Genomic DNA, 24184 nt, shown 5'->3' with positions numbered 1-24184 from the left:
GTTTACGTAGGAAAGAAAACTCAAGTCCTGTTTCATAGTCCCCGCCAGGCGAAGCGGTGAACGTGGTTTCACACCGCAGAAGAGCAAATGCCCGACACAAAACACGATTGACCGAGGCGCAGTCTAAAGGGCGGCAAGAAAGAAAACACGACGATTTTGTCTGCTTTCGTTTGACCATCGTTCTGATTTATTTTTAATATTACAAATGTTCATCAATCACACTGTACTCTTAGTAGGAATGAGTTGTTGTGCTCCACAGCAGTTTTCTAATGAAGCTGAATACCTTAAAAGCGGGGCTTTCATGTTGCTTGTTACAAAACTGTGGCGCAAGCTTGTCCTGAACACGTTGAGAGAAAGCTTCGGATAGTTCAAAGAACGCTTGGGTCAGTCGTAAAATTTGTTTCGGAAATGTTCTAAAAAAGCACGTGCTGCAGCCGTTTTCACTGTCTATAAGTGCTCTCTTGACGGTAAAGGATTTGACAAAATATGAAAATTCATAATTACCTACTACTGCACAAACAATAAATGTAGCAAAAAGTAGCCTACGTCTTGATGGCAAAGAAAACATCTCAAACGTTACCAACTAACGGCGAAATATTTACGACCGTTGGAACAAAGTGTATTTCCGATTTGCATAGCGGCCAGTAAGTGCATTGTTAAATGGAGAAGAATCTTTTTTAAATAGAAAGATGCACATTTTTCATGGGTAGATGGTTGGTTTTGTTGCAAAGGTGACTGTTTTTACCTGCGATGTATACCTGAACACAAGGTCACGCATAAATTCACGTAAGCTACAATGCTGAATGAATATATCGCAACATTTGTGCCGAATTTTGTATTCGCGATGAATGTGTACACGGTCTTGGACTCATCAGAATTTCATCCGTTTTGTATAAGCAGATAAGAGTGCAAACGATGTTAGTCATGTACAGGGGGCGAGGGTATTATTATAAGGATGCACTTATTTTTATATCACGCCTAAAACACCGCCCTTGTTCATGAACTGAAGTTTAATGTAAAAAGGAAGCATTGAACCAGCCTATATGGATGCTGCATTAGCTTGGTTTGTTGACAACGTGCGCAAAAACACACTCAGTCCCTATTATTCATTTGGATGTGCAGCCAAAAAAAGAAAACGTGAGGAGAAAGGCGCTGAGTATCGTAAACACGGACCATGTTGTGCAAGGTGAAGGAGATTTGCCTTCTCAAGTACAAAGGTAAAAAAGATGACAAACACATGCGGATCAGTTCTACTCGACAGTAAACCTATTAACGTTGGCCTCCTCAAGTTTTAATGACGTCGGAGGCGCCCGGAAGTGTTCCCCATTCTAGTTATTGACCTGAAGCCTAGCTCGCGCTGAGTTGTCGAGTGGCTCATAAGACTGCTGTGGCACGCCTTTTTGGTACGACTGCGTGTCCGCTTAAATGTTAGCCTTAGAACTGATGAGCTGAATGTTGGTGCGTAACTGAGAGGCACAATTAGGATGTATTTCGCGAAGCATATGATGACAATGATTAAGCTGCTTGACGGAAGTCAAGGTGGTGTGATCCGCGGACGCTTTAAGGTGCTGCCTTAAACGAGGTTGAAGAAGTGGCACAAAGTCAAGTTTATTGTAAGAGCACTAGGGTGAAACGTAGCGTGCTTGCATATCGTTTTGGTGACAGCGAAATCACAGGGTTGTGCCACTGGTTATCTATGAATGACGAGACGCCAGCGGAAACCACAAGAATAATTGCGGTAGCCATTTCTTCCAGTTGAGCGACCACACTAAGTTGACTGAAGTTTGCAGCGCTTGCAATGGTACTCTTAATCACAATGCAAAGAGAGTTCATCAAGCAGCTATGTCTGAATTTAGGGGAAAATCACCAGATTTCTTTCCAGAGGATGGTTCCAATCTCAATGAATAGACGTGGCTGTTCTAACAGCGGCAAACATTCACCCAAGCTAACGAACTGGCGAACGTTTGTCAATGATGAAGGCAGGCTTCGGGAAATACTTCCTAATCTTGACTTTTGTAAGACGACTTCAGGTGCCAGTGGAGTAAAGATGATGTGGAGGGAAATCGATTATTGGTAGTCTGAAGTCACTTTCGCAAACATTGATGATAATGCTTTATCTCAGAGAATTGTTGAAGGAGGGTAGCGTGCAGCATGTGCTCATTTAGGATGCAATCTTCTACAATCCTGTCACGCACGTTGCAAAATAGAAAGAGCATCCGGCACGTGGTCGGGCGATGCATCACTCGAACGGTTTCACTGCATCATGTTTATTAAACGGCATGTGGCCGAACATAAGCGGCCAAAGCAAGTCGTGATTGCTTTTTGTGGAGTCTCCCACGGAAAATAGGGCTGAATAATATTTCCAAACAAGATACGTTTCAGACAGAAACGTCGTATCGTGCTGGCAATCGTCTCGTAAATTTTTACGAGCGGTTCATCATCATCATCACCATCATCATCACCAGCCTGTCTACGCCCACTGCAGGGCAAAGTCCTCTCCCATTATAATATAATTACACCGGTCCTGTGCCAACTGTAACCAATTTATCGCCGCAAACTTCTTGATCTCATCTGTTCATCTAACTTCCTGCCACCCCCTGCAATTCTTGCCTTCTCTAGGGATCCATTCTGTTACCCTTAATGATCAACGGTTATTTTGCCTTCGCATTACATGCCCTGCCCACGTCCATTTCTTGTTCTTATTCTCTACTAATATGTCCTTAACACGCGTTTGTTCACTGACCCACTCCGCTCTGTTCTTGTCCCTTAATTTTCCACCTCTCATTTTTCGCTCCATTGCCCGCTGAGTCATTCTCGATTTAAGTTGAACCCTCTTAGTGAGGCTCTAAGTATATGCCCCTTAGGGGAGTACCGGTAAGATGCAGCTGTGACACAGTTTCTCCTTCAGCGACAATGGTAGGCTACTATTCATTATCTGAGAATGTCTGCCGTGTGAACTCCACCCAATTCTGATCCTTCTAATTTCCTCTGCCTCATGGTTGGGATCCTGGATCAGAACTTGGCCTAAGTAGATGTATTCGCTTACCCCTTCCACTGCCTCGCCCCTTATCCCAATCTGGTGTGCTGTCCTGAGGTTATTGATCATTACTTTGGTTTTCTGCATATTAATTATCAGGCCCATGGTTCTACTCTGTTTATCCAGTGCGGAAAGCATGCTTTGCAATTCGTCTCCCGAGGTACTTAGCAAGCCAACGTCATCAGCAAATCTGAGGTTACTGAGGCATTCTCCATTAACCCTTACTCCCACCTGTTCCCAATCGAACGTTCTGAATACTTCTTGTAAACATGCTGTGAATAACATTGGAGAGATTGTGTCTCCTTGTCTGACGCCCTTACTTATAGGTATTTTAGTGCTCTCCTTAAGGAGGATGATGGTAGCTGTGGACCCATTGTAGATATCCTCTAGTATTCTTACACAATGCTCATTTACCACCTGGTTCGTAATGCCTGAATGGCTACTAGGGTTTCGACCAAGTGAAATGCTTTGTCATAATCTATGAATACTATATAGGGGTTCAGTATACTCAGCGCACTTCTATATCACCTGATTGATCATGTGAATATGGTCCATTGTTGAATACCCTTTACGGAACCCTGCTTGTTCTGACTGAAATCTAAGGTTGCAGAAATTTTGTTAACGATTACCTTGGTAAGTACTTTGTAGACGACTGACAGTAAGCAGATCGGCCTGTAATTTTTCAAGTCCTTTATGTCACCTTTTTAATGAATTATGGATACATTTAACTGGCGAAGTGCTTTTTGTAACAGGGTAAGAACGACGGTATTCTCCTGTGAGCTTCGAAGCGAGACATGGACTAGGACACGGCACCCAAAGACAAACAAGGGAGCCCAGCGAGAATTGCATGGTGCCCTGCACGCGACATGGCGAGATATATTTAGATGCTCGTGCTGAGAAGGAAATGAACGAGTGAGCTGGCGGCATTACTGGGAAAACTGCGAAATTTGGGAAAACGGGGTGCACTCGGAGTTGTCAGGGCGGTATAAAGTAGCGTGTCCAGCGTGTAGGCTGGCTGCCGTCTGTAGTGGAGCAGGAACGGTCAAAATCCGGTAGTCGTCTGCGTCGCGGTAAGGTACGCGTCCGTGATAAACAGAAGAACGTGATCCCAGTTTGAATGATCCGATAAAATATTCAAAGATAGCATGTCTCCAAGAAAGAAATTGAAACCTTTGGTTAGGCCGTTGGTTTGGGGGTAACACGCTGAGGAAGTGCGGTGAACTACGCTGAACTAGGTCAAGAGCGGTTTGAAAACTTCAGATAGAATGAGGCGAATTGTGTAGCTCAGCACCTCTCGTGGGGCTTTGTGTCAAAAGATCAAATGACGGAGAAGGAAGCATGCCACGTCCCGTGCCGTGGTGGCTGACTGGGCTGCTGTCTTGCCGTATCGCGTGAGATGGCCTACCGCAACTGTGATCCAGCTGTGTTCCCTGGATGTACACGGTAGCAGCCCGAAGAGGTCGATGCCCACTCTATCGAAGGGGTGCGCAGGGCACGGCAGAGGCGGGAAGCTTTTCATTGTTTTTCACGGAGGAGACGTACGGCACTGGAAATCTGTACAGGGGCGAACATGTTTTGCGACGAAGGTGTAAATTCTTTGCCAGTAAACCAGACGGCAAAGTCTCCGGCGGTATGTCTTCAGGATACCTCTATGGGCACACTACGCGTCGCCGCGGAATGAAGAGCAGATGTGTCAGAGTAAATGGCGAAGAAAGACAAGGGGCCATTTGCGACCATCGGACGAATACTTTCGGCGTTACAGGTTGTGTCACGGAGAGCAGAAAGAATATGTTGACGGGGAAGAGAGCGGGGCGTGGCTGCTGGCGACCGTTATGACAAAAATACCCCAAATGGAGGCGATCCACGGATCCTTTTGCTGTTCAGCAGGCATGTCAGTGATATCAAACGGGTCCAGAGGGCACTCCAACGAAGATAAATCGACAGGGACAGCTGGAATAGACCGAGAAAGGGCGTCTGCGTCTGTTTGCTTGTGGAAGGACCGGTCTACAACTCGCATGTCGTGTTTTTGCAGCTGTAGAGCTTATCGACCGATGCGGCCAGAGAGATTTTTTAGCGAAGAGAGCCAACAAAGGGTGTGGTGGTCTGTCGCTACGTCGAACGGGCGTCCGTAAAGGTACGGACAAAATTTTGTAATAGCCCAAACGATCGCTAAACATTCATTCTGCGTGACGGAGTAACTGATTTGTGCTTTTGTAAGGGTACGGCTTGTGTAAGCTACGACGTATTCCTGGAATCGGGTCTTGCGTTGTGCTACTACTGCGCCCAGTCCCACATCGCTTGCATCGGTATGAATATCTCTGGGAGCGTTTGAATGTAAATGTCGTAGTAACGGTCGCAAGATGAGACGGTGGCGCAACACAATGAAGGATTTGTCACAGGCAGATTACCAGTCCCCGATCTCGTTGTTACCACCAAGGAGTTTCGTCAAAGCCGCAGTGATGGTGACGAAATCGCGGACAAAGCGCCGGAAGTAAGAGCAATGTCCGACAGAGCTGCGAAGTTTTTTTATTGTCGTCGGTGTTGGAAATTCCGACAAGCACGAAGCTTTATAAGGTCCGGAGGTACACCGTCTTTTTACATGACGTGGCACAAAATAGTACGTTTTCGAGCTCCAAACAGGGATTTGTTCGTTTAACTGCAGGTCCGGTGTGGCAAGGCAGTTCAACACGTTTTCGATGAGGGTAAGATGCGTTGCAAAGTCACGGGAGAACAAGGCTGTGTCATGCCAGTAACGCAAGCATGTTTTCTATTTCAGGCCGCGCGATATGTTGTCCATGATCTTTCCGATGGTCGGTGGTGCATTGCACAGCCCAAAGGGCATGACTTTGAATTCGTACAGCCCGTCATGTGTGGCAAAGTCAGTTATGAGACGATCCGCTTCTGCCGTATGGACTTCCCAATAGCCGGATCTTAAATCCGATGAAGAGAAGAACTCGGCTCCTTGCAAGCAATCGAGCACGTCATCAATGCGAGGAAGGGAATATACGGGTTTTCGTGTTATCTTGCTGAGGCGCCGGTAGGTCACGCAAAATGGAATTCAGCAGTATTTTTTCGTCACATGTACCACGGGAGAGGCCCAGAGGCTCGTCAAAGGGCGTACAATGTCGAGCTTGAGCATGTCCGCGTCTTGCTACCAATGACGTGGCGCTCAGTGGGCAAAACACGGTATGGACGCTGTCTCAGAGGTGCGTGGGAACCCCTATCTATATGGTGCGAAACACTGGATGCCTTGTCAAAAGGGGTGTGTTGAGCATCGAAAGTCTTGGGATCGGTGTAGAAGGTTCAGAAATTTGTCGAGTTGTGCAGAAACTCAACCGTCGTCGATGGAACATAAGAAGACACCGGTGTCTCAATCCGGAGTAAGACCAAGCGCGGTGACATGAAGAGATGCAGAGTTCGCTGATACGCCGATAATAAGGTGAACTTCAACGTTCTTGCCGTGGCCAAGAAAGTCACTGCGAAGCAATGTTGCAGGGCAAAAGGATGGGTTTGAAGCGAGTATCCTTGGTGACCAAAAGCGAATTTCGCCGACGTCAAAACGTAGAGGCAAACATTTGCGTGCACTGAAGAGCGTCGATGGCGTAAAGGAAACTGTGGCGTCCTACAAACAGTCACATGACACGGAAACAAGGACAGATTTGCCAGGCGGAATGTCGATATCATTGGTTGCAAATAATTTGGCGAAACTTTTGGGTATAGTGCTGTCGTCAAACGGGACAGTACAATCTCAGTGCGAGCAATCCGAATGATAGCATGATGTCGTGACAAAAAGTGCCAACCGAGGATGATATTGTGCGGAAAGGGAGAGAAAACAATGAACTAAATGATATAGCCTTTTGCCTATATTGTAAGTCGGGCGGTGCACGTGGCCATTGGTTTTAAGTCTTGAGCATTAGCGGTCGGGGGAGGGGGGGTGGTGAGGCCAGACAGCGGAGTTGTGACTTTTCTTAAGGAACGACAAAGACTTTCAGGTATACACAGTGGCGCCAGTATCGATAATAGCGAACGCGGGAACACCTTGTACGGAGACGTCAATCTCGTTGTTAGGTGAAAGCGGAGGAGTTGAGCAGTTAGATGTGGACGCGGTTCTTGCCTTCGGTACTGCGGCCGCTAGTTTCCCTCAGCTGGTGGGTTGACACGTGGGCGCATCGGATAAATTGAGTGGGGACGCGGAGAAAGAGACGGCCGGCTTGAAGGCGCCCACGTCGACTGGTCACCACAGTACGAATTGGGGTGCGAAGGAATAAGTTTGCGCAAAAGAAGAGGATGAAGAGAAGAGAGGACGAGAGGAGAGCAAAGTCGAATTTTTAGATTTATACCTCAGCAGTGCAAGTAATCACATCTGCTGGCAATATAAAAGAAGATTGAAAGAAGGACTTTTGCAATCCGAAAGTGCACATTCAAAGTTGGTCAAAAGGGGCATCGTTATAAATTGTTGTCACTCTACTCTATCTTTTCAAGTCGTATCAGCGCGAACAGTCTGAAAGCTTCAATGCTCAAATGTCACGCCTTCAGTTAGCAGGTTACCCTTAATTTCATCAGTAGTGTCAGCGAATAGCTTTTTCAAAAAACCGAGCGAGCATCGAACAAAAAGGAACTACAGAAAGATAAAAGAAACAATCCGCAATGCATGCCTTGCATCCACAGGGTGTCCCGCAACATTAAACAAGTAGCCAGCCAGTACTGTGTTGAAATTGGTTCTTCAGCACCGTGTAAGTTAGAAAAACTCTGCCCATTAACGTCCCAACAAAAAAAAACAGATTGTGTGTGAAAACAGGGACGGAAAACGCTACACGGAATGCGTTACAAACGTAGTCTACAAAATTACTTTGACCTGCAAAAAAGAAATATACATCGGTCAAACTGCGCGCAATTTTATTGAGGGGGTGCGGAGCCCACTCTTTCTGTTGAAAATAAATAAGTAAAATAAATAAATCTGGAAATGCATTGTAAAACATGCGGCTCGTATCCCAAGCTAGAGGATAGCGAATTCCTAGAACGTTCTGAAGATCAAACAGAGGGAGAAATTATTGAAGGCTACCGAATTAGAGACTACGGGAAAGATTGCATCAGCAGGCCATGAGTAAGGGTCCTACCCCCTGAGTGAACCTTGTCAGAACGCCATGTTTGAAAGAACTTGGATTTTTTTGGGTATTTTGTAGGCTTTTGCTAAATGTTCGCAACGCACCCTCTGTGGTAATGACCACTTCCATTCTCCGATCACACCGTTATTACTCCCACCCTTGTTCCAATTCCCACTCCTTGTCATTAATTCCATCCCACCCTTTCTATTAGTGTTTTCGTTCTTTTGGCTCTTATTTTGTGCTTTTGTTCTTTCATCCTTGGTTTCAGATGTGACACGTGTTGATTAGAAAGATGAGTGTATTACGAAGTTTGACTCGTTTTAGGTCCTCAGAAGTGTTGGAAACGCGAACTGTGTTGTTCATCACTTCGATTATTCCACCGGTCTTATCATGTTATTTGGTGATTAGTGGTTTTGTGGCCTTTTGGCTCTGAGTTTATTCGTTCATGTTTGCTTTCAATTGCGACACGTGTTGACTGTGGAAGACCGGAACACGTCTAAGTAGTATCTGATATCTGGGTCATACTGTTTGGTTAGCCTGTTTTATCCGATGGTTTTGTTTGTTGTACTTCACGTATGATTCTTGTCACGCCGAATTGGGTGGAGCGGTTGGTGATAGAAAATAGAGAGTAACACCGGTTGGAGGAATATGTGTGTTTTGTTATTTCATGCAAAATAAAAATGGAAGTTGCTCTTGTCTTGCCCCTTTCCTCTTCGTCCTCGTCTTTTGCGCGAACTTAGTTCATTGTACGTCATAAAACAACTAGCCAGCAATCAAGTCCTAAGAATGGGGTGTTGCGCTGAAGTAGCGGGAGCGAAGGGTGGTTGAAATGTATAAGCTGGGAATTGGTAGGCGTTACTGGGAGGTAAGGGTGGACGGCGACATAGACGTGCGACATTTCCAGGAAGTGGGCAAGCAAAACAGACTGGGAACTTGTCGGTGGGGTGCCACGGATTCGGGCTCCTTGGTGCCATTAAGGATACGGCGCTGCTGGCTGCTCCGCGTGACATAAAAAGGATAAGAAAGGTCTATCGATGGCCTTGTGACGACGGAAGCGTCGGTGACCGGGGCAAGGACGTGTGATTGAATATGCGACGTGACGGGGGCTGCGACTAGCGCGGCAACTGGTGAAATAACGGTTTCAGGGGTGACTGGCGTCTAGCGGGCTGAAGGAATCGTCTCGGCAACATGCGCTTGGTTCACCCGTTAGACCGCCCGAGGCAGCAGGCGAGAGAGCTGTGGAGAGCAGGGAAGGAGGGAGAACTGACGCGAAACCTCTTTTCGCAGGAACTGCTCGATGTCAGGTAGACGAGCCGATAGGTCAGGAGAAGTAGCTAATGCCGATAGCGACCGACGTTGTGGAAATGGGATGCTTCGGGAGCTCGTCATAGCTCTGACACCTGTTGACAACGTGGCTAATAGGCCGGGTTTTTGATCAGCAGCATTCGTAACGCATCATCCTGAATGCCCTTGAGAATGTGCTTGATCTTATCGCTTTTGCTCATGCCTGGATTTACACGCCTGCAGAGGTGGACGACGTCGTCTATGTAGCTGGTAAAGCTTCACCTGCCTGCTTCGCTGGAGTTCGCAGCCGCTTATCGGCCCGGAGCTTGAGTACTACTGCCGGACGTCCGAAAAGTTTTATGACGGCATCTTTGAAGTTTGGCCCAGTGGCGCTGGTAGATCCCTTGTTGTCAGACCACATCTCTGCCACTTGCGTACAATAGAAGCTGACGTTATTGAGCTTCATCGTGTCGTCCTATTTATTGCAGGCGCTCACCCGTTCAAAGGTCGAACGCCACTCTTCCACATCGTGCCCATCGGTGCCGCAAAAAATGGCGCAATTTGTTGGCGGAGCGTACCGGAGCAGATGTCGGGCTAGCGGGGGGTAGGAGCCATTTCGTCGCTGACCGGGCGCCTTGTTCTTTGCAATTCGAGGCCGTCAAACTATCGGGGGATCGCGATCGTGCAATGTCCACCGAAAATGTGGTGACGTGTAATGACAGCTCCGCCTGCAAACGGTCACGTCGTCTAGCTTGGCCAGAGTCCAAGTGAGCGTAGCAAACCGGGGCTGAGGTTCGAGCTGAGCGAGCACACACTTTGCACTTTGTCTTCTTCAGAATGCACTGCGTGTGGCATAACCATCTGTAAAGACTGTCCACCAACTGCTATCCCGTGTTGGACATCGCCACTGGGAAAGTGTCCATCTCCTGGTGTTCATGTTTTTTGCTACACGATGTATAAAACTGGAATGTCCTTGAGAATATTTTGCTGTATCGAGGAAGTTTTGTTTTTACCTTGAGCAATGATATATGTAATGTTACTCATTTTGTAGGCTATCACAAAAAGAACGAGGCTGATTTTTGTCTTTTTCAGACTTCTTTTAAACTAAAAAAAAATTCAGGGCAAATAAATTGTCACACGTTATTGCAAAAACCAGCACAAGAACAAAATAGATGAGGAACATTTCGAAAAGCAACGATTCAGACTGTTCGTGATAGCGGCACAAGAAAGGTGGTTAAAACAGTGCCTTGCATGTTTGCAAATATTTGTCTTTTTGTTCTAGACCATAGTAGGAGGTCTCTAATGGAATAACAACCACTCCTTTTTTGGCAATTGCGAGACTCAAAGTAACTTTTACAGAGGTCATTTCAGTGGTTGCTGTACAGCATGCTTGTACTTCGTTATGAACACAAAAAAGAATTCTGCCCAAAATTCCTTGGTGTAGTGTTGTGGCCGGTATCTGCAGCCAAAAAGTGTTTGTAATGTTGTAACAAATACGATCTCCAGTTTGCACGTCGGCAGCAGCGAAAACTTCAGTTATCTCTTCGTACGAGCTCCGGAGAATTTTTAACCCTGTGATTCCCCTACCCAGACGGATAAAAAACCATAGTTGGAACAGTACAAATTAGGCAGGAGTAAAATTTCACAGTCTCAAAAATGCAGTGTTAGGTATGCTGACGGCCATGTAATGAAAGAAGGCACTTATTGCTGTAAAACGTTGTTTTTCATAGGCTTGAAATGCTCTAAACCTCTTCTAAGAGGCCGGCAATTTAGGAAGACCGTTGATATAGGGCCTTGCCAGCCCGCCTTAAAAACATCCGTTTGAATTCACCATGCTGCAGGTAGAAAGCACTCGTGGACCCGTTTTTTATCAGGTTAGGCAATTGTATGCGCTCAAAAAAGATTACTTGCCTGGATATTGGGATTCAGTGTGTTGTGGCGCTCTGTAAGTTCTCGTACACAGCCGAGAAAGCCTTGTTTTGCGGCAAATTGCAGAGCTGTGTGGTTGCGGTTGTTGGTAGCATTGATATCTGCGCCCAAACGGAGAAGATGACTTATAATTTTTGGTTGGTTGCTGAAAAATAGAAAAAGAAAGTGTGAACATCAGGACCGCTTTAAAGGCTTCAACTCGTTTTTTTCAAAACATTGTGCCACGAAACCAGTACACAGCTTTCACTGTATGGTAATGGAGATAAAAATAAGCTTTTCGTCTGATTAGCGGCTAGGAGGGCGGAAATACTTAAAAATACAAATTCTAGCCGCTATTATTGTAGCGTCTGCAAGCGCATATTATTTTTGTGTAATCGTTTCAGGTCTAACCCCATAAGTCACAGTATCACACAAATCTGCATGAATGATTCACTATTTGTAAACGAAATCTCAACATACAGTTAAGGACGGTAATGAGGAGACAAATTAATATTATTGTAGGAATTTTGTTTTAAAACATCATGATTTCCTGCGGCAGTGCTAGATGTTAAGCTATGGTGAAGAGCGCGTGTGTTTGTTTGTCTGTTGCCATTATTGTGTAAAAAGACGAGACTAGCAAATGTTTCATACGTCAACTGCACCTCTTGCAGTACTATTGTTCTTGTAATGGAGGTAACTTTCAGTCGACCTACAAGCTCTAGATTTCTTACACAACAGGAGTTTTAAGTGCGAATGCACTTTATAAGAGACCCTGAATTCCGTTGACCGCCGTCCGTCCACATAGCAACAGCTGCGGGTGCGCGCGCTCCTCGTCTTCCTTGGCAAAGGGGGGAGATGGCACATACCCACGTGGGGGATTGGCCAGGAATCTCCTCGTCTTCCTTGGCAACGGGGGGAGATGGGCGCGCGCTGCCTGGCCGCTGACATGGCACATACCCACGTGGGGGATTGGCCAGGAATCGGGCGTGAGAAGGGCTAATGCACCCGCTTAAAGGAGTACTGAAACGGAATTTCAAAGCTGAGATCCGCTCTAGCAATCAAGTACAACGACAACACAAATAGGTGTCTGTGCATGGCACATACCCACGTGGGGGATTGGCCAGGAATCGGGCGTGAGACGGGCTAATGCACCCGCTTAAAGGAGTACTGACACGAAATTTCAAAGCTGAGATCCGCTCTAGCAATCAAGTACAACGACAACACAAATAGGTGTCTGTGAATAAATGCATCTTTCTTTCTTTGTGGTTGTGTGTGTGTGTGTGATCTCTCTTTCGCGAACATTACCGAACCGCGCAAACTCAACTCGTGCATTCGCACTTTCACATTCTTCCCCTCGGGGAAATGCGGTGAAATTTTAAAGATGCGTTAAATTAAGTGCCTGCATATTCTGGACACCCGATTTATATAATCACGTAACGAAGAATGACGCAGGTTCATTGAAAAATTGCGTTTATTGGAGCAAAGTTGTACGCCTTGATGAACTTCAACTAGAAACGTCGGTGAAGCAGTCACCAGCGTGATACGCATAGGTGAGCGTCAGCGAAACAAATGCCTGGTGTTTGCCCTGCGAGAATTTATCTTTCCGGTGTGCATTCTGGAACTGCCAAATTAGATGGCGAACACTAAGAATTATTCTAATATAGCGATAAATAGTGGGAGTGCTCTCCGTAGCAAATCAGATAGCCTGCGCAGCATGCAGAGAAAGGGAGCATAACGCACGCTCCGCTTCGAACATAACTAACACCTTCAACCGCAGCCTGACACCGGATGTAATACGCACAAGTAAACCGAATTAAGGCATGGTTCGCGGCATTACTCTCGTCTAATAGTGCATTGACATGATGCAAAGATAAAACAGCAGCCCAAACAAAAACGTTCGTCATCTAGCGTAGCAAGGATTGAGGCTGACAATGTGGACGAATTCTGGCCGCGTGCGATGGCCCGACGTAGTGGAGTTCTCATGGTGGACAACCGCGTAGATGACTGGGCTGACGCTTCAGTGAATTCCATGGGGTCCTAAGCACGGGCATATTATTGAGTCCACGTCGGCGAAGTGGCCTCACAACCCACGCAAGATCACCAATGTAATACAATGTGTCAGGCGACAAATGTTGCAGCATTCGGCATCCACAGCCCCGGCTCGGTTGCACGAACTCAAGCAATCTGGCGGGCCTCCGCCATCCACTGTAGGTATGCATGAACATCGGCTTTGAGTTCATCTTCTACGTGCGGAAACGCCGGGTCCAGCATTGTTGTCAGGCGGTTTCCGTAGACATGCTCGAACGGTGTCATTTGCGGAGGTTCTTTGATAGCCGTGTTGTATGCAAACGTGACATCAAGGAGGCCTTGTACCACGTCATGTGTTCAACGTCCACGTACATAGCCAGCATAGCAGCGATAGTTTTGTTCAGTGTTTCCGTTCCTATAGGTTGGTGTGGTATGCTGTGTATTAAAGGTGATACGTATTACTCTAGCGGAAGGCTCATTACATCAGCTCCACAGTACGGTCTTTCCGAGGTCAATGATTAGAACTACAGAGTTGCATGTCGCTGTACAAATTGTCTGGGGAAGAAATTCTCGGCCTCTAAAGCAGTTACCTAGCGTAGCAGGTAGTCTGTGGCCGCAAATATCTACCTATTTGCGGCTAGGGACGTCGGAAACGGGCATGAACGGTCCATTCTCATCTGTTCGAAAGTCCGCAATGGTACGGCGATGGACTGCAAAAGTGCGACATGTTTTGTGGGCGACGCTTCCCGCCGCTGGCAGTAGCGGCAGCTCCAGGCGTTGTAGGTTACCTGTGATGTGAGCTCAGGCCAGTAGTATTTTCTCTGGATCTTCCGAGAGTAACTGTGGTACCAACGTGCCCTACAATGGTCCATCGTGAAACAATTTCGAGAATTCGTCACGGAGCCTGCCTTCAATGAAGAGAACCCATTTTGTTGTCGTTTTCGGATTGAAGTTTTAAGTGCAAATGCACTTTATAAGCGACCCCAAACCATCCACCGGCGGCGGCGGCGGCGTCCGCAGTGCTCCTCTATATTTAAAAAAGAAACAGCATCCGGCGCCAGGTTTCGATCCGAGGACTTTGCGGCCGCAGCGCGACGCTCTACCGACCAAGCCACGGACGCGACGCTGATATCAGTGTTAGTGACGCGCCTTATATCTTTAACGCATTCAAACTACGTCGTCAGCGGCGTGCGTTGGCGACTCAGCGGCGTTATAGCGGCTTGATAACTGCGTGGTGTACACGTGATACTACAAACCCGATGGAAGAGATGGAAGAGAAGGCGGCGAGGCGGTGGGCTGCGGGGGCCGAGCGCAAGCGCCGCAAGCGGGCCGACAACCGTGCATTCGCACTTTCACATTCTCCCCCTCGGGGAAATGCGGGGGAATTTTTTTCACCAGCACCGAATATGTTGGGCGAAATGCCGCGGAGTACCGATTACAAACTCTTGGCACGGCGACATTGCGTCGTTCCAGGAACTCGATCGCTATGCGCCGATCACGGTCTACACGCTGGTGGTCTGTGAGGTCCATTTCCATCATGATGTCGAGGAACGCGGTGTCATTGAAGTCTGTTGGTGGCAGTTCAACAAAGGTTCGTGACAAGCAGTCGGCGTCCGTTTGTTTCCCGCACAATTTTTGCACGATTCGTAAAATTGCCAGCACCACAGTTGGTGCTCAAGACAATTGAAAGTCCGTGACATAATTGGAGGCTTTCTCCCCACGTTCGCAGTCTTGGAGGTTTTCTAGAATGGATTCATGAGACAGAGTTTCGCAGGCCGCTTCCTTAATGTCTACGTTAAGAATGGCACTTTTTTACGTGTGGCTCATATTTTCACCAGCGTCTTCAGTGGTTTGTAATAAAGTATTGTCACTGGCAAGTTTCTTTCGCTCCTTGCTATAAACTGAACTGGTGGTCAACCCCTCTTTGTGGGTATGCGCCTTTTGGGATAAGCTGACCCATAGGCTAGAGGAGGAAGATGAAGACGCTCACTCATAGTAATATGTGTGCAGTACCTGGGACATCGCAGCTGCCTTTTCTACCTAGACTATCCCATTGTTATTTTAATTACTTTCTGCAAATACACCCCCTTCGTTGCCACGTCACAACTTATAGTGATCGGGCTACGTTCTGTCTCCGTACCGCTCTCCGGGCCAGTTTGAGACAATACGCAGCTTCGGAGAGGGTGTCACATTCACAGCTGCAAGAAGCCGCCGAGCGGTGAGCCTAAATATACTCCGGCGTAGTCCTCGTTTCTCACCACCATGATCCCGGAAATTTTACTGGCACTGACAACGTCGACGCGGATGAAAGGCTTAGCGTGTATGAACGCACCGGTGTTCGAAACCGGGGGGATGTAACAATAATGCTGGTGAATGTCTGCCATCTTGAAGGGATGGCAGGGGTGTGGTTTCTAAACAACAAGGCGACGCTAAGAAGCTGCAAAAAGGTGTACGGTAGGGCTTGTTGGTATATTACATGTGTAAAAAACAGCACGGAAGACGGTGCTGCGGAAGAAACAGACGACACAAGACGGTAGACGACGCAAGACGACACGAGGGATACTATTGCTGTCATTCTCACTAATCTATTATCACTTCTTTGTTATAATGTTTTTTTTTCTTTTCGAATATTATGTATACTTCCCTTCGAATTAAAATGCCCTACGTAGTTCGTACAGCACTAGTGTAGTGTCGGTTCCTTAGTCCAGTCTTCCGCGCTGTTTTTAAACAATATAACTAGGTGGGATATCTTCAAACAGGAGGTCCGCGATTCGTTCAGTAAGTCCATGTTCCGTCAGATGGCTGCAAAAACAGATCTCTCTTCGAACGCTCAGTCCTGAACTGAGTCCTATGTCACCTACATCCAGTAGGTGTCGGCTAGATGTAGGTGTAGTAGGTGTAGTGGATAACATACTAGGTGTAACATACCAACTACAATAGTGCAGTAGGTGTAGTGGATACCAACATGCCATCGTCTGACCAGGTTGGGCACGTCCTAAAGGTAAGGCAGATGATGCCTTCAATCTGCTCATGTGTAAATTGTGCCCCGATTGACTCTGTACTGAGAAAATGTCGCCGATTTCAGCAAGCGAAATGCCCCCGCACAGCGCAGCAGTTCACCCGGCTGCCTCCCACCGCAGCAACTTCATCGTGTGCGGATCTGACGTCACCTAGCAGTCCCCCGACGGCACTAGGCCCTGTGCCACATTCTGACACGTTGACCAAAACTGTGCGCCGAGAAATCGAGGCCATGCCTATGATACTTTACACCACCATGGGTGCTACCACACTCTGCCTACTATATTGCTTATATAGGCCGTGGTCCATGAGAAAGTCGCCAACCTTGGCATCTACTCAGTGTGCGGTGAGGCTTGTACAGACGTCCGCCAAAACCGTGCGCTTTCATGGCCAGGAATAGCTTCCCACGCCGTTATTACGCACCACCTCGTTACCGTCGCCGGGACCCCACGGTATAGAAAACCCCTGACTACCGGTCTATATGCTTTGAGTGCTCTCGCGTTGGTCAAGTGGCCCGTTATTGCCATCAACGCTGGACATCCCCGCCACAGTCCAGGTTTTCGGCCACCACCTAGTCTGTCCACCGGCTTAATAAATTCCCGCCTCGTACTCAACTCCAGTATGTTCCCGACAGCTCCCGCAGCGACCACTCTAGCTGCTCCCCGCCCCCACAACGTCGCCAGTCCCAGTCGCCTGAGCCTCGCCGCTCTTCGTCGCCAACTTCTTACGCACGCGCCTCTCCAGGAAACTAGCCAGTGCAGCTCCCGGAGGTGGTGCTTTTGTCCGACCCGGCCTGAAAATGCTGCTTACTAATTGGCGAAGCGCAATCTCCTTGACGTTGATGTTAAGGGTGTTCGTGTAAGCACTCTAATAGATACCGGTGCCAATATCTCCGTCCAGCACTCCAACCTTCGCAGCCACTTCCAAAAGTTTCTCACGTCTGCCCCCTCTCCTGTCCTCCCAGTGGTCGACGGTCGTACGCCCACTGTTGAAGAATTCTGATCCGCTCGGGTTGGTGTTGGTGACCACCAAATTCATTTCCTATTCACTGTCTTCGACGCAGGCCCCCTTGACATCATTCTCCGGCTGGACTTCCTCACCGACAACGCCGCGCTTGCTAACTGTGCAACCGGTATTCTTCGTCTTGACCTGCCGTCCGGTCCTATACTACGTCGCTGTTCCTTACACTGTTGTCACCCTCACCAAAAACGAAATAGGCCTGCCTTTTCTTATTTTGGCTCTTCGTCACATGTTCTCCCTGAGCGGATATCGCTGGCCACGTGTTTACACCTTAACGAATGCTAATTTTCTGCCGTGTAGAATAACGCCGGCATGGTTACAGCGAACGATTCCCAGCGTCGTTGGGCCACTCCTAGTGATATCGAAAAAATGATAGCGCCGTACCTTCCTTCTTCACAAGGTCGCCAGTTACATCGCCTGCTTTCGTCACACAAAGACATGTTTTATTTGGACGATGGCCCTTTAAGACAGACATCGATGATAACCCACCGCATAAACACCGCCGAATGCGAGCCCCATCCATAGGCTCCCAAACGGGTTCTCTCACGGCGAAAGACAAATCATTCAAGATGAGGCCGATAAAATGCTGAAAAAGAATGTGATTAAACTTTCTTCCAGTCCAAGGGCGTCACCAGTCGTTTTAGTGAAAAAAGAGGATTCATCGTGGCGCTTCTGCTTTGATTTCCGGCACTTGAACAAAGTCACAAAAATGACATTTATCCACTTCCTCGCATTGATGACGCCTTGGATTGATGGTGCCCTCGATTGCCGTCATGGTACGTCGTACTTTTCTTCTATTAACCTTCGGTCCGGTTATTGGCAAATTGCTGTTGATGCCAAGTCCACAAAAAGAGCATTTTTGACGCCGGACGTGCAGGTAGCAATTCAAGGTCTTGCCCTTTCGTCTCTGCAACGCGGTGGCTGCTTTCAGAAGAATGATGGACTTCCTCTTACATGGCTTAAAGAGGTTGACCTGCATATGTTACTTGGACTACATCATCGTTTTTCCCTAACATTTGAGTATCATTTCCGTTGTCTTGCACACATCCTCGAGGTTTTCCGTAGCGCTGGCCTCGAACTGAGTTCCTCGAAATGCCATTTCGGTGGCCGCAACTCAAGATCCTCGGACATGCAGTCCAGGCTGCTGGTGTCCGACCTGATCACGATACGGTACGCACCGTCAAAGAGTGTCCAATCCCGCGTTCGGAAAAGGACGCTTGCAGCTTTGTGGGACTATGCTCCTACGTGCTCCGTTTTATCCACAATTTTGCTGAGATCGCCCGGCCTCTGACAGATCTCTTTTAAGGCCGATAGGTCGATAACAAATTCTCCTGGGCTCCGCCACAGCGCTTTCCTCTCTCGCTGACCGCCTCACTCGTTGGCCAGTTTTGGCCCATTTTAATCCGTTCGCTCCCACAGAAATTCTCGCGGACGCGAGTGACCACGGGATAGGGGCAGTATTGGTTCAGAAAGAGACTGGTCACGACAGAGTGATAGCTTGCGCCAGCCGGCTTCTGTCCCCTGCTGAATGTAGCTATTCCATAAGGGAAGGTGAATGACTCGCACTCGTCTTGGCGGTAAGCAAGTTCCGTCCATGTTTGTAAGGTAAATCCTTTGAGGGTCATTACCAGCCATCATGGCCTATGTTAGCTTTGTTCGATAGAAAATTAATCATGACGACTCGGCCGCTGGGCATTAAGGCTTCAGGAGTGTGACTATTCGCTGCCCTACAGGTCTGGGCGCTTGCACCGGGGGGAGACTGCTTCTCTCGTCATCCTGTGGATTCGCCTCCTCCAACGTGCACTGACGAGGACCCCGTGTATTTTCTCGGTCCGAATTGCATGACACAGCACCCACCAACGACTTGACCTATCGCTTCGACAAGTTATAGACCATCTCAGCTCAGACCTGTACGATCCATCTCTTCACGCATTTATGCTGCGTCATGGCGTATTCATCATCATCATCATCATCACCAGCCTATCTACGCCCACTGCAGGGCAAAGGCCTCTCCCATTATTCTCCAATTGCCTCGGTCCTGTGCCAACTGTGACCAATTTATCCTCGAAAACTTCTTTATCTCATCTGCGCATCTAACTTTCTGCCGCCCCCTGCAACGCTTGCCTTCTCTAGGGATCCACTCTGTTACCCTTAATGACCAGCAGTTATCTTGCCTTCGCATTACATGCCCTGCCCACGTCTATTTCTTCTTCTTAATTTCTACTAATATGTCTAACACCAGTTTGCTCCCTGACCCAGTCCGCTCTCTTCTTGTCCCTTAATGTTACACCTATCATTTTCCGCTCCATTGCCCGCTGAGTCGTTCTCTATTTAAGTTAAACCCTCTTAGTGAGCCTCCAAGTTTCTGCCCCGTAGGTGAGTACCGGTAAGATGCAGCTGGCATATACTTTCATCTTCAGCGACAATGGTAGGCTGCTATTCATTATCTGAGAATGTCTGCCATATGCACCCCACCCCATTCTGATCATTCTAATTATCTCTGCCTCATGGTTGGGATCTGGGGTCACAACTTGGCCTAAGTAGATTATTCGCTTACCACTTCGACTGCCTCGCCACCTATCTCAAACCGCTGTGCTGTCCCGAGGTTATTGATCATTACTTTAGTTTTCTGCATATTAATTTTGAGGCCCACGGTTCTACTCTGTTCGCCCAGTGCGGAAAGCATGCTTTGCAATTCGTCCCCCGAATTACTTAGCAAGGCAACGCCATCAGCAAATCTGAGGTTACTGAGGTATTCTCCATTAACCCTTACTCCCACCTGTTCCCAATCCAACGTTCTGAATACTTCTTGTAAACATGCTGTGAATAGCATTGGAGAGATTGTGTCTCCTTGTCTGACACCCTTCCTTATAGGTATTTTACTGCTCTCCCTATGGAGGATGATCGTAGCTGTAGACCCATTGTAGATATCCTCTAGTATTCTTACATAATGCTCATCTACCCCCTGGTTGGGTAATGCCTGAATGACTGCTAGGGTTTCGACCGAGTCAAATGCTTTCTCATAATCTATTAAGGCTATATATAGGGGTTCAGTATACTCAGCGCACTTCTCTATCACCTGATTGATCGTGTGAATATGGTCCATTTTTGGATAACCTTGACGGAACCCTGCCTGTTCTTTAGGCTGACTGAAATCTAAGGTTGCAGAAATTCGGTTAGCGATTACCTAGGTAAATACCTTGTAGACGACTGACAGTAAGTTGATTGGCCTGTAATTTTTCAAATCCTTCATGTCGCCTTTCTTATGGATTAGGATGATGTTGGCGTTCTTCCAAGATTCTGGTACCATTGCGGTCATTAGGCGTTGCGTATACAGGCTTGCCAGTTTTTCAAGGACAGTTTCTCCGCCATCCTTCAAGAGGTCTGCTGTTATCTGATCCTCACCAGGTGCTTTGCCCCCTTTCATTTCTTTCAAAGCCTTCCTTACTTCTTCGGTCGTTACTGGTGGGATGTCTATCTCCTGTGAACTACTGTCTCGTTCGGCATGATCCTGTATGTCCTGGCTACTGTACAGATCCCTATAGAACTCCTCGGCTACTGTTACTATTTTATCCCTATTTGTGATCACATTGCCTTGGTTATCCTTAAGTGCATACATCTGATTTTTCCCCACGCCAAGACGTCTCTTCACTGCTTTCAGGCTACCTCCGTTCTTTACAGCGTATTCGATCCTCTCCATATTGTACTTCCTTATGTCAGCTGTCTTACGCTTATTAACTTCGATAGCTCCGCTAGTTCTATTCTCTCAGCTGCGGTGGAGATTCTCATAGTTTGCTGTTTCCTGATTAGATCTTTCGTCTCCTGTGAAAGTTTACCAGTATCCTGTCTAGCCATAGTGCCCCCGACTTCTACTGCACACTCCGCGATAATGCGTGTAAGGTTGTCGCTGGCTTCCTGTGTCGTAAACTCGGCTTCCTCGTTAAGAGCGGAATATCGGTTCTGCAGCGCGATCCTGAATTCTTCTACTTTACGTCTTACGGTTAGCTCATTTATCGGCTTCTTTCGTACTAGCTTGTTGCGGTCCCTCCTCAAATCTAGCCTAATTCGAGATCTTACCCTACGGTGGTCACTACACCTTACCCTTCCGAGCACTTCCACATCCTGCATGGCGCCAGGGTTATTGCATTGTATGAAGTCGTATCATTTTTGGGCTGCCCATTCGGGCTCCTCCAGGTCCACTTCCGACTCTCCCGTTTACAGAAGAAGGTATTCATTATGCGTAGGTTATTCCGTTCTGCAAACTCAACTCGTAGGCCCCCCCTGCTATTTCTACAGCCCATACCATAGTTCCCAACTGCCTTGTCACCAGCCTGATTCTTGCCTACTTTAGCATTGAAGTCTCCCATAACTACGGTATACTGTGTTTTTACTTTAGCCATTGCCGATTCCACATCTTCATAGAAGCGTTCCACTGCTTGGTCGTCGTGGCTAGATGTAGGCGCGTAGCCCTGCACCACCTTGAGCTTGTACCTCTTATTGAGCCTACTTAGAAGACCTGCTGCCCTTTCGTTAATGCTATAGTATTCGTCTATGTTGCCAGCTATGCTTTTATTGACTAGAAATCCCACTCCCAGTTCTCTTCTGTCCTCTAGACCACGGTAACATAGGACGTGTCCATTTTTCAGCACCGTAAAGGCTTCGCCTGCCCTCCTAACCTCACTAAGCCCTACTACATCCCATTTATTGCCCTCTAATTCCTCGAACAACACCATGGCTGCAGCGATGGCGTAGAGGTAGAACACCCGTCTGGCGTGCAGAAGGACCGTGGTTCGAATCCCGGTGCCGGACGATTCCCACCTGATTAAAAAAAAATCCGCGTATTGATGGAATTGCACAAAGGGGCTTGGGGTGCGGCCTGACCCCGGCGACCATTGCCAGTAATGCACTCCCTCACCACAGCAGGATTGGCCACCCTGGTGTAGTAGTGGCCACAACCTCCAATGAATACGCCAACTAATCCCATGGCGTATCATTTCGCCGCAACTTCCGGACGGATGAACCTGACGCCCTTCTCGCCGTACCTGAGCATCTTCGTTCAGACGTCCACCACCAGCCTCATGACGTGCCGACGGCGGACCATCTTGGCCTCACTGGGACCTACGAACATGTGCGGCGACGGTTTTACTGGCCCCGCCTTTACCGGTCTGTGCGAAGGTACGTCATGGCTTGTGACCATTGACAACAGCGCAAGACGCCTGGCTTCTTTCCAGCAGGCCCTATTCAACCGACTGATGTTCCTTCTGAACCATTCCTAAGCGTTGGACTGGACCTTTCGCTCGTTTCCCCTTATCCCACTCTGGTAAGAGAAGAATCACCCGTGACACCATTACACCACGCGGTAAGCCATCACACGTGCCCTTGCCACCAGCTGCGCCATAGACGTCGCCGATTTTCTACTACAAGCCGTCGTTGTGGATCACGGTGCTCCTAGTTAGCTGATCACAGACCGTGTTCGGTGCTCCTTATTTCAGGTCATCGACGACGTTCTTCGGCCCTGCCGCATTAGGTACAACCTCACCACGGCCAATCATCCGCAGACCAGTGGACTCACTAAACTATTTAAAAAAGACACTCATGGATTTGCTCGCAATGTACGTGCCCACCGACAATCGTGGGTGGGACGTTCTTCTTACTTAGGTTACTTTCGCGTAAAGTTCGTTGAGCCTCGATTCTGCCGGCTACTCTCCTTTCTACCTCTTCGGCAGTGACCCTGCCCTGCCACTGGATAGCATGTTGCCTGAATCGACCGCACCACGAATAGAGTACGCACGTGACCTTATTGCCCAGGTGGATGTGTCCCGCAAGACTGCCAGCGCCAAGATTACGGCGTCACAGGCGAGTCAAAAGCGTAGCTACGACGAGACCCACCGTGATGTGTACTTCCCACGTGGCTCCCTAGTCCTCCTGCGGACACCTTCACACCATTTTGGGCTGTCTGAAACTCTACTGTCCCGCTTCACAGGTCCATACCGCATCATTCGCTAGGTCACTCCTGTTACGTACGAAATTGTTTAGTCACGCCCTAACCGTCAACTGCGCAATCAGTGCCTCAACTTGTGCATGTGCCCCACCTGAAGCCCTATTTCTTACGCGATTAAGTTCAGCCCTCACCTTCTACCGTCTTCAGCACCAGGCCGTTGCTTCTGGCACCGGGGGCATGTCACAAGCAAGCTTCCTTGGCTCTTTGCTATAAACTTAACTGGTTGCCACCGCTCTCGGTGGGCGTATGCTCTGTGGAATAAGCGGACTCATAGGCTGTACGAAGAATAAGAAGATGCTTGTTGATGTTGGTTCGTGTGCAGTACCTGGGACAATGCAGCTGCCTTGTTTGCCTTTACTATCCTGTTTATATTTTTATTACTATCTCCAAATACATCTCCTCTGTTGCCACGTCACATTATACTGCGTGGATTGGCAGTGTGGGTAGTCCTACATGGTGTCCCGATATGTTCTTCTATTTACTGTTCTTTCATCAATATGAAGAGCCAATGTATTGAAAACAATGTGCTTTATTATTTACCCGAGCATGACGCCAGGGATGTGGGTCTGCCATTTTAAATATCTAAGGGTTTGTTGGGTTTCTGAGTGATAGTAACGTTAGTGTTTTCCAATGTGGCCTGTAGTGTGACTCGTCCCAAAACTTCGTTGGTTTTGCGAAGTTTTTTTTTCGGCCTATTTTCCCTTCTATTGCGGGTTACCTTGATAGATTTTTTGTGCTACCGGGTAATGTATCTTATTAGTTTGTTAAAAGGGATGTCCAACT

The 24184-nt window shown here is 47.8% G+C and overlaps 1 protein-coding gene across 4 annotated transcripts in view; it reads right to left on the bottom strand.

Annotated features, from left to right (window-relative positions):
• Positions 1-24184, bottom strand: part of LOC144147061 (uncharacterized) — a 429195-nt gene that overhangs the window by 116465 nt on the left and 288546 nt on the right. For all 4 annotated transcript variants that reach the window (XM_077679096.1, XM_077679095.1, XM_077679098.1 and 1 more), the window contains exon 12: positions 11338-11500. In XM_077679096.1, the coding sequence (XP_077535222.1) occupies positions 11338-11500 (163 nt within the window). The remainder of the gene's footprint in view (positions 1-11337; positions 11501-24184) is intronic.

The sequence above is a fragment of the Haemaphysalis longicornis genome, unplaced genomic scaffold (genome assembly GCF_048455015.1).
Source record: "Haemaphysalis longicornis isolate Haplotype H1 unplaced genomic scaffold, Haemaphysalis longicornis Haplotype H1 scaffold_7, whole genome shotgun sequence".
NCBI classification, from domain to species: Eukaryota; Metazoa; Arthropoda; class Arachnida; order Ixodida; family Ixodidae; genus Haemaphysalis; species Haemaphysalis longicornis.
Note: the sequence above shows the minus strand (reverse complement) of the source record. Positions and strands in the feature narration are given on the sequence as shown.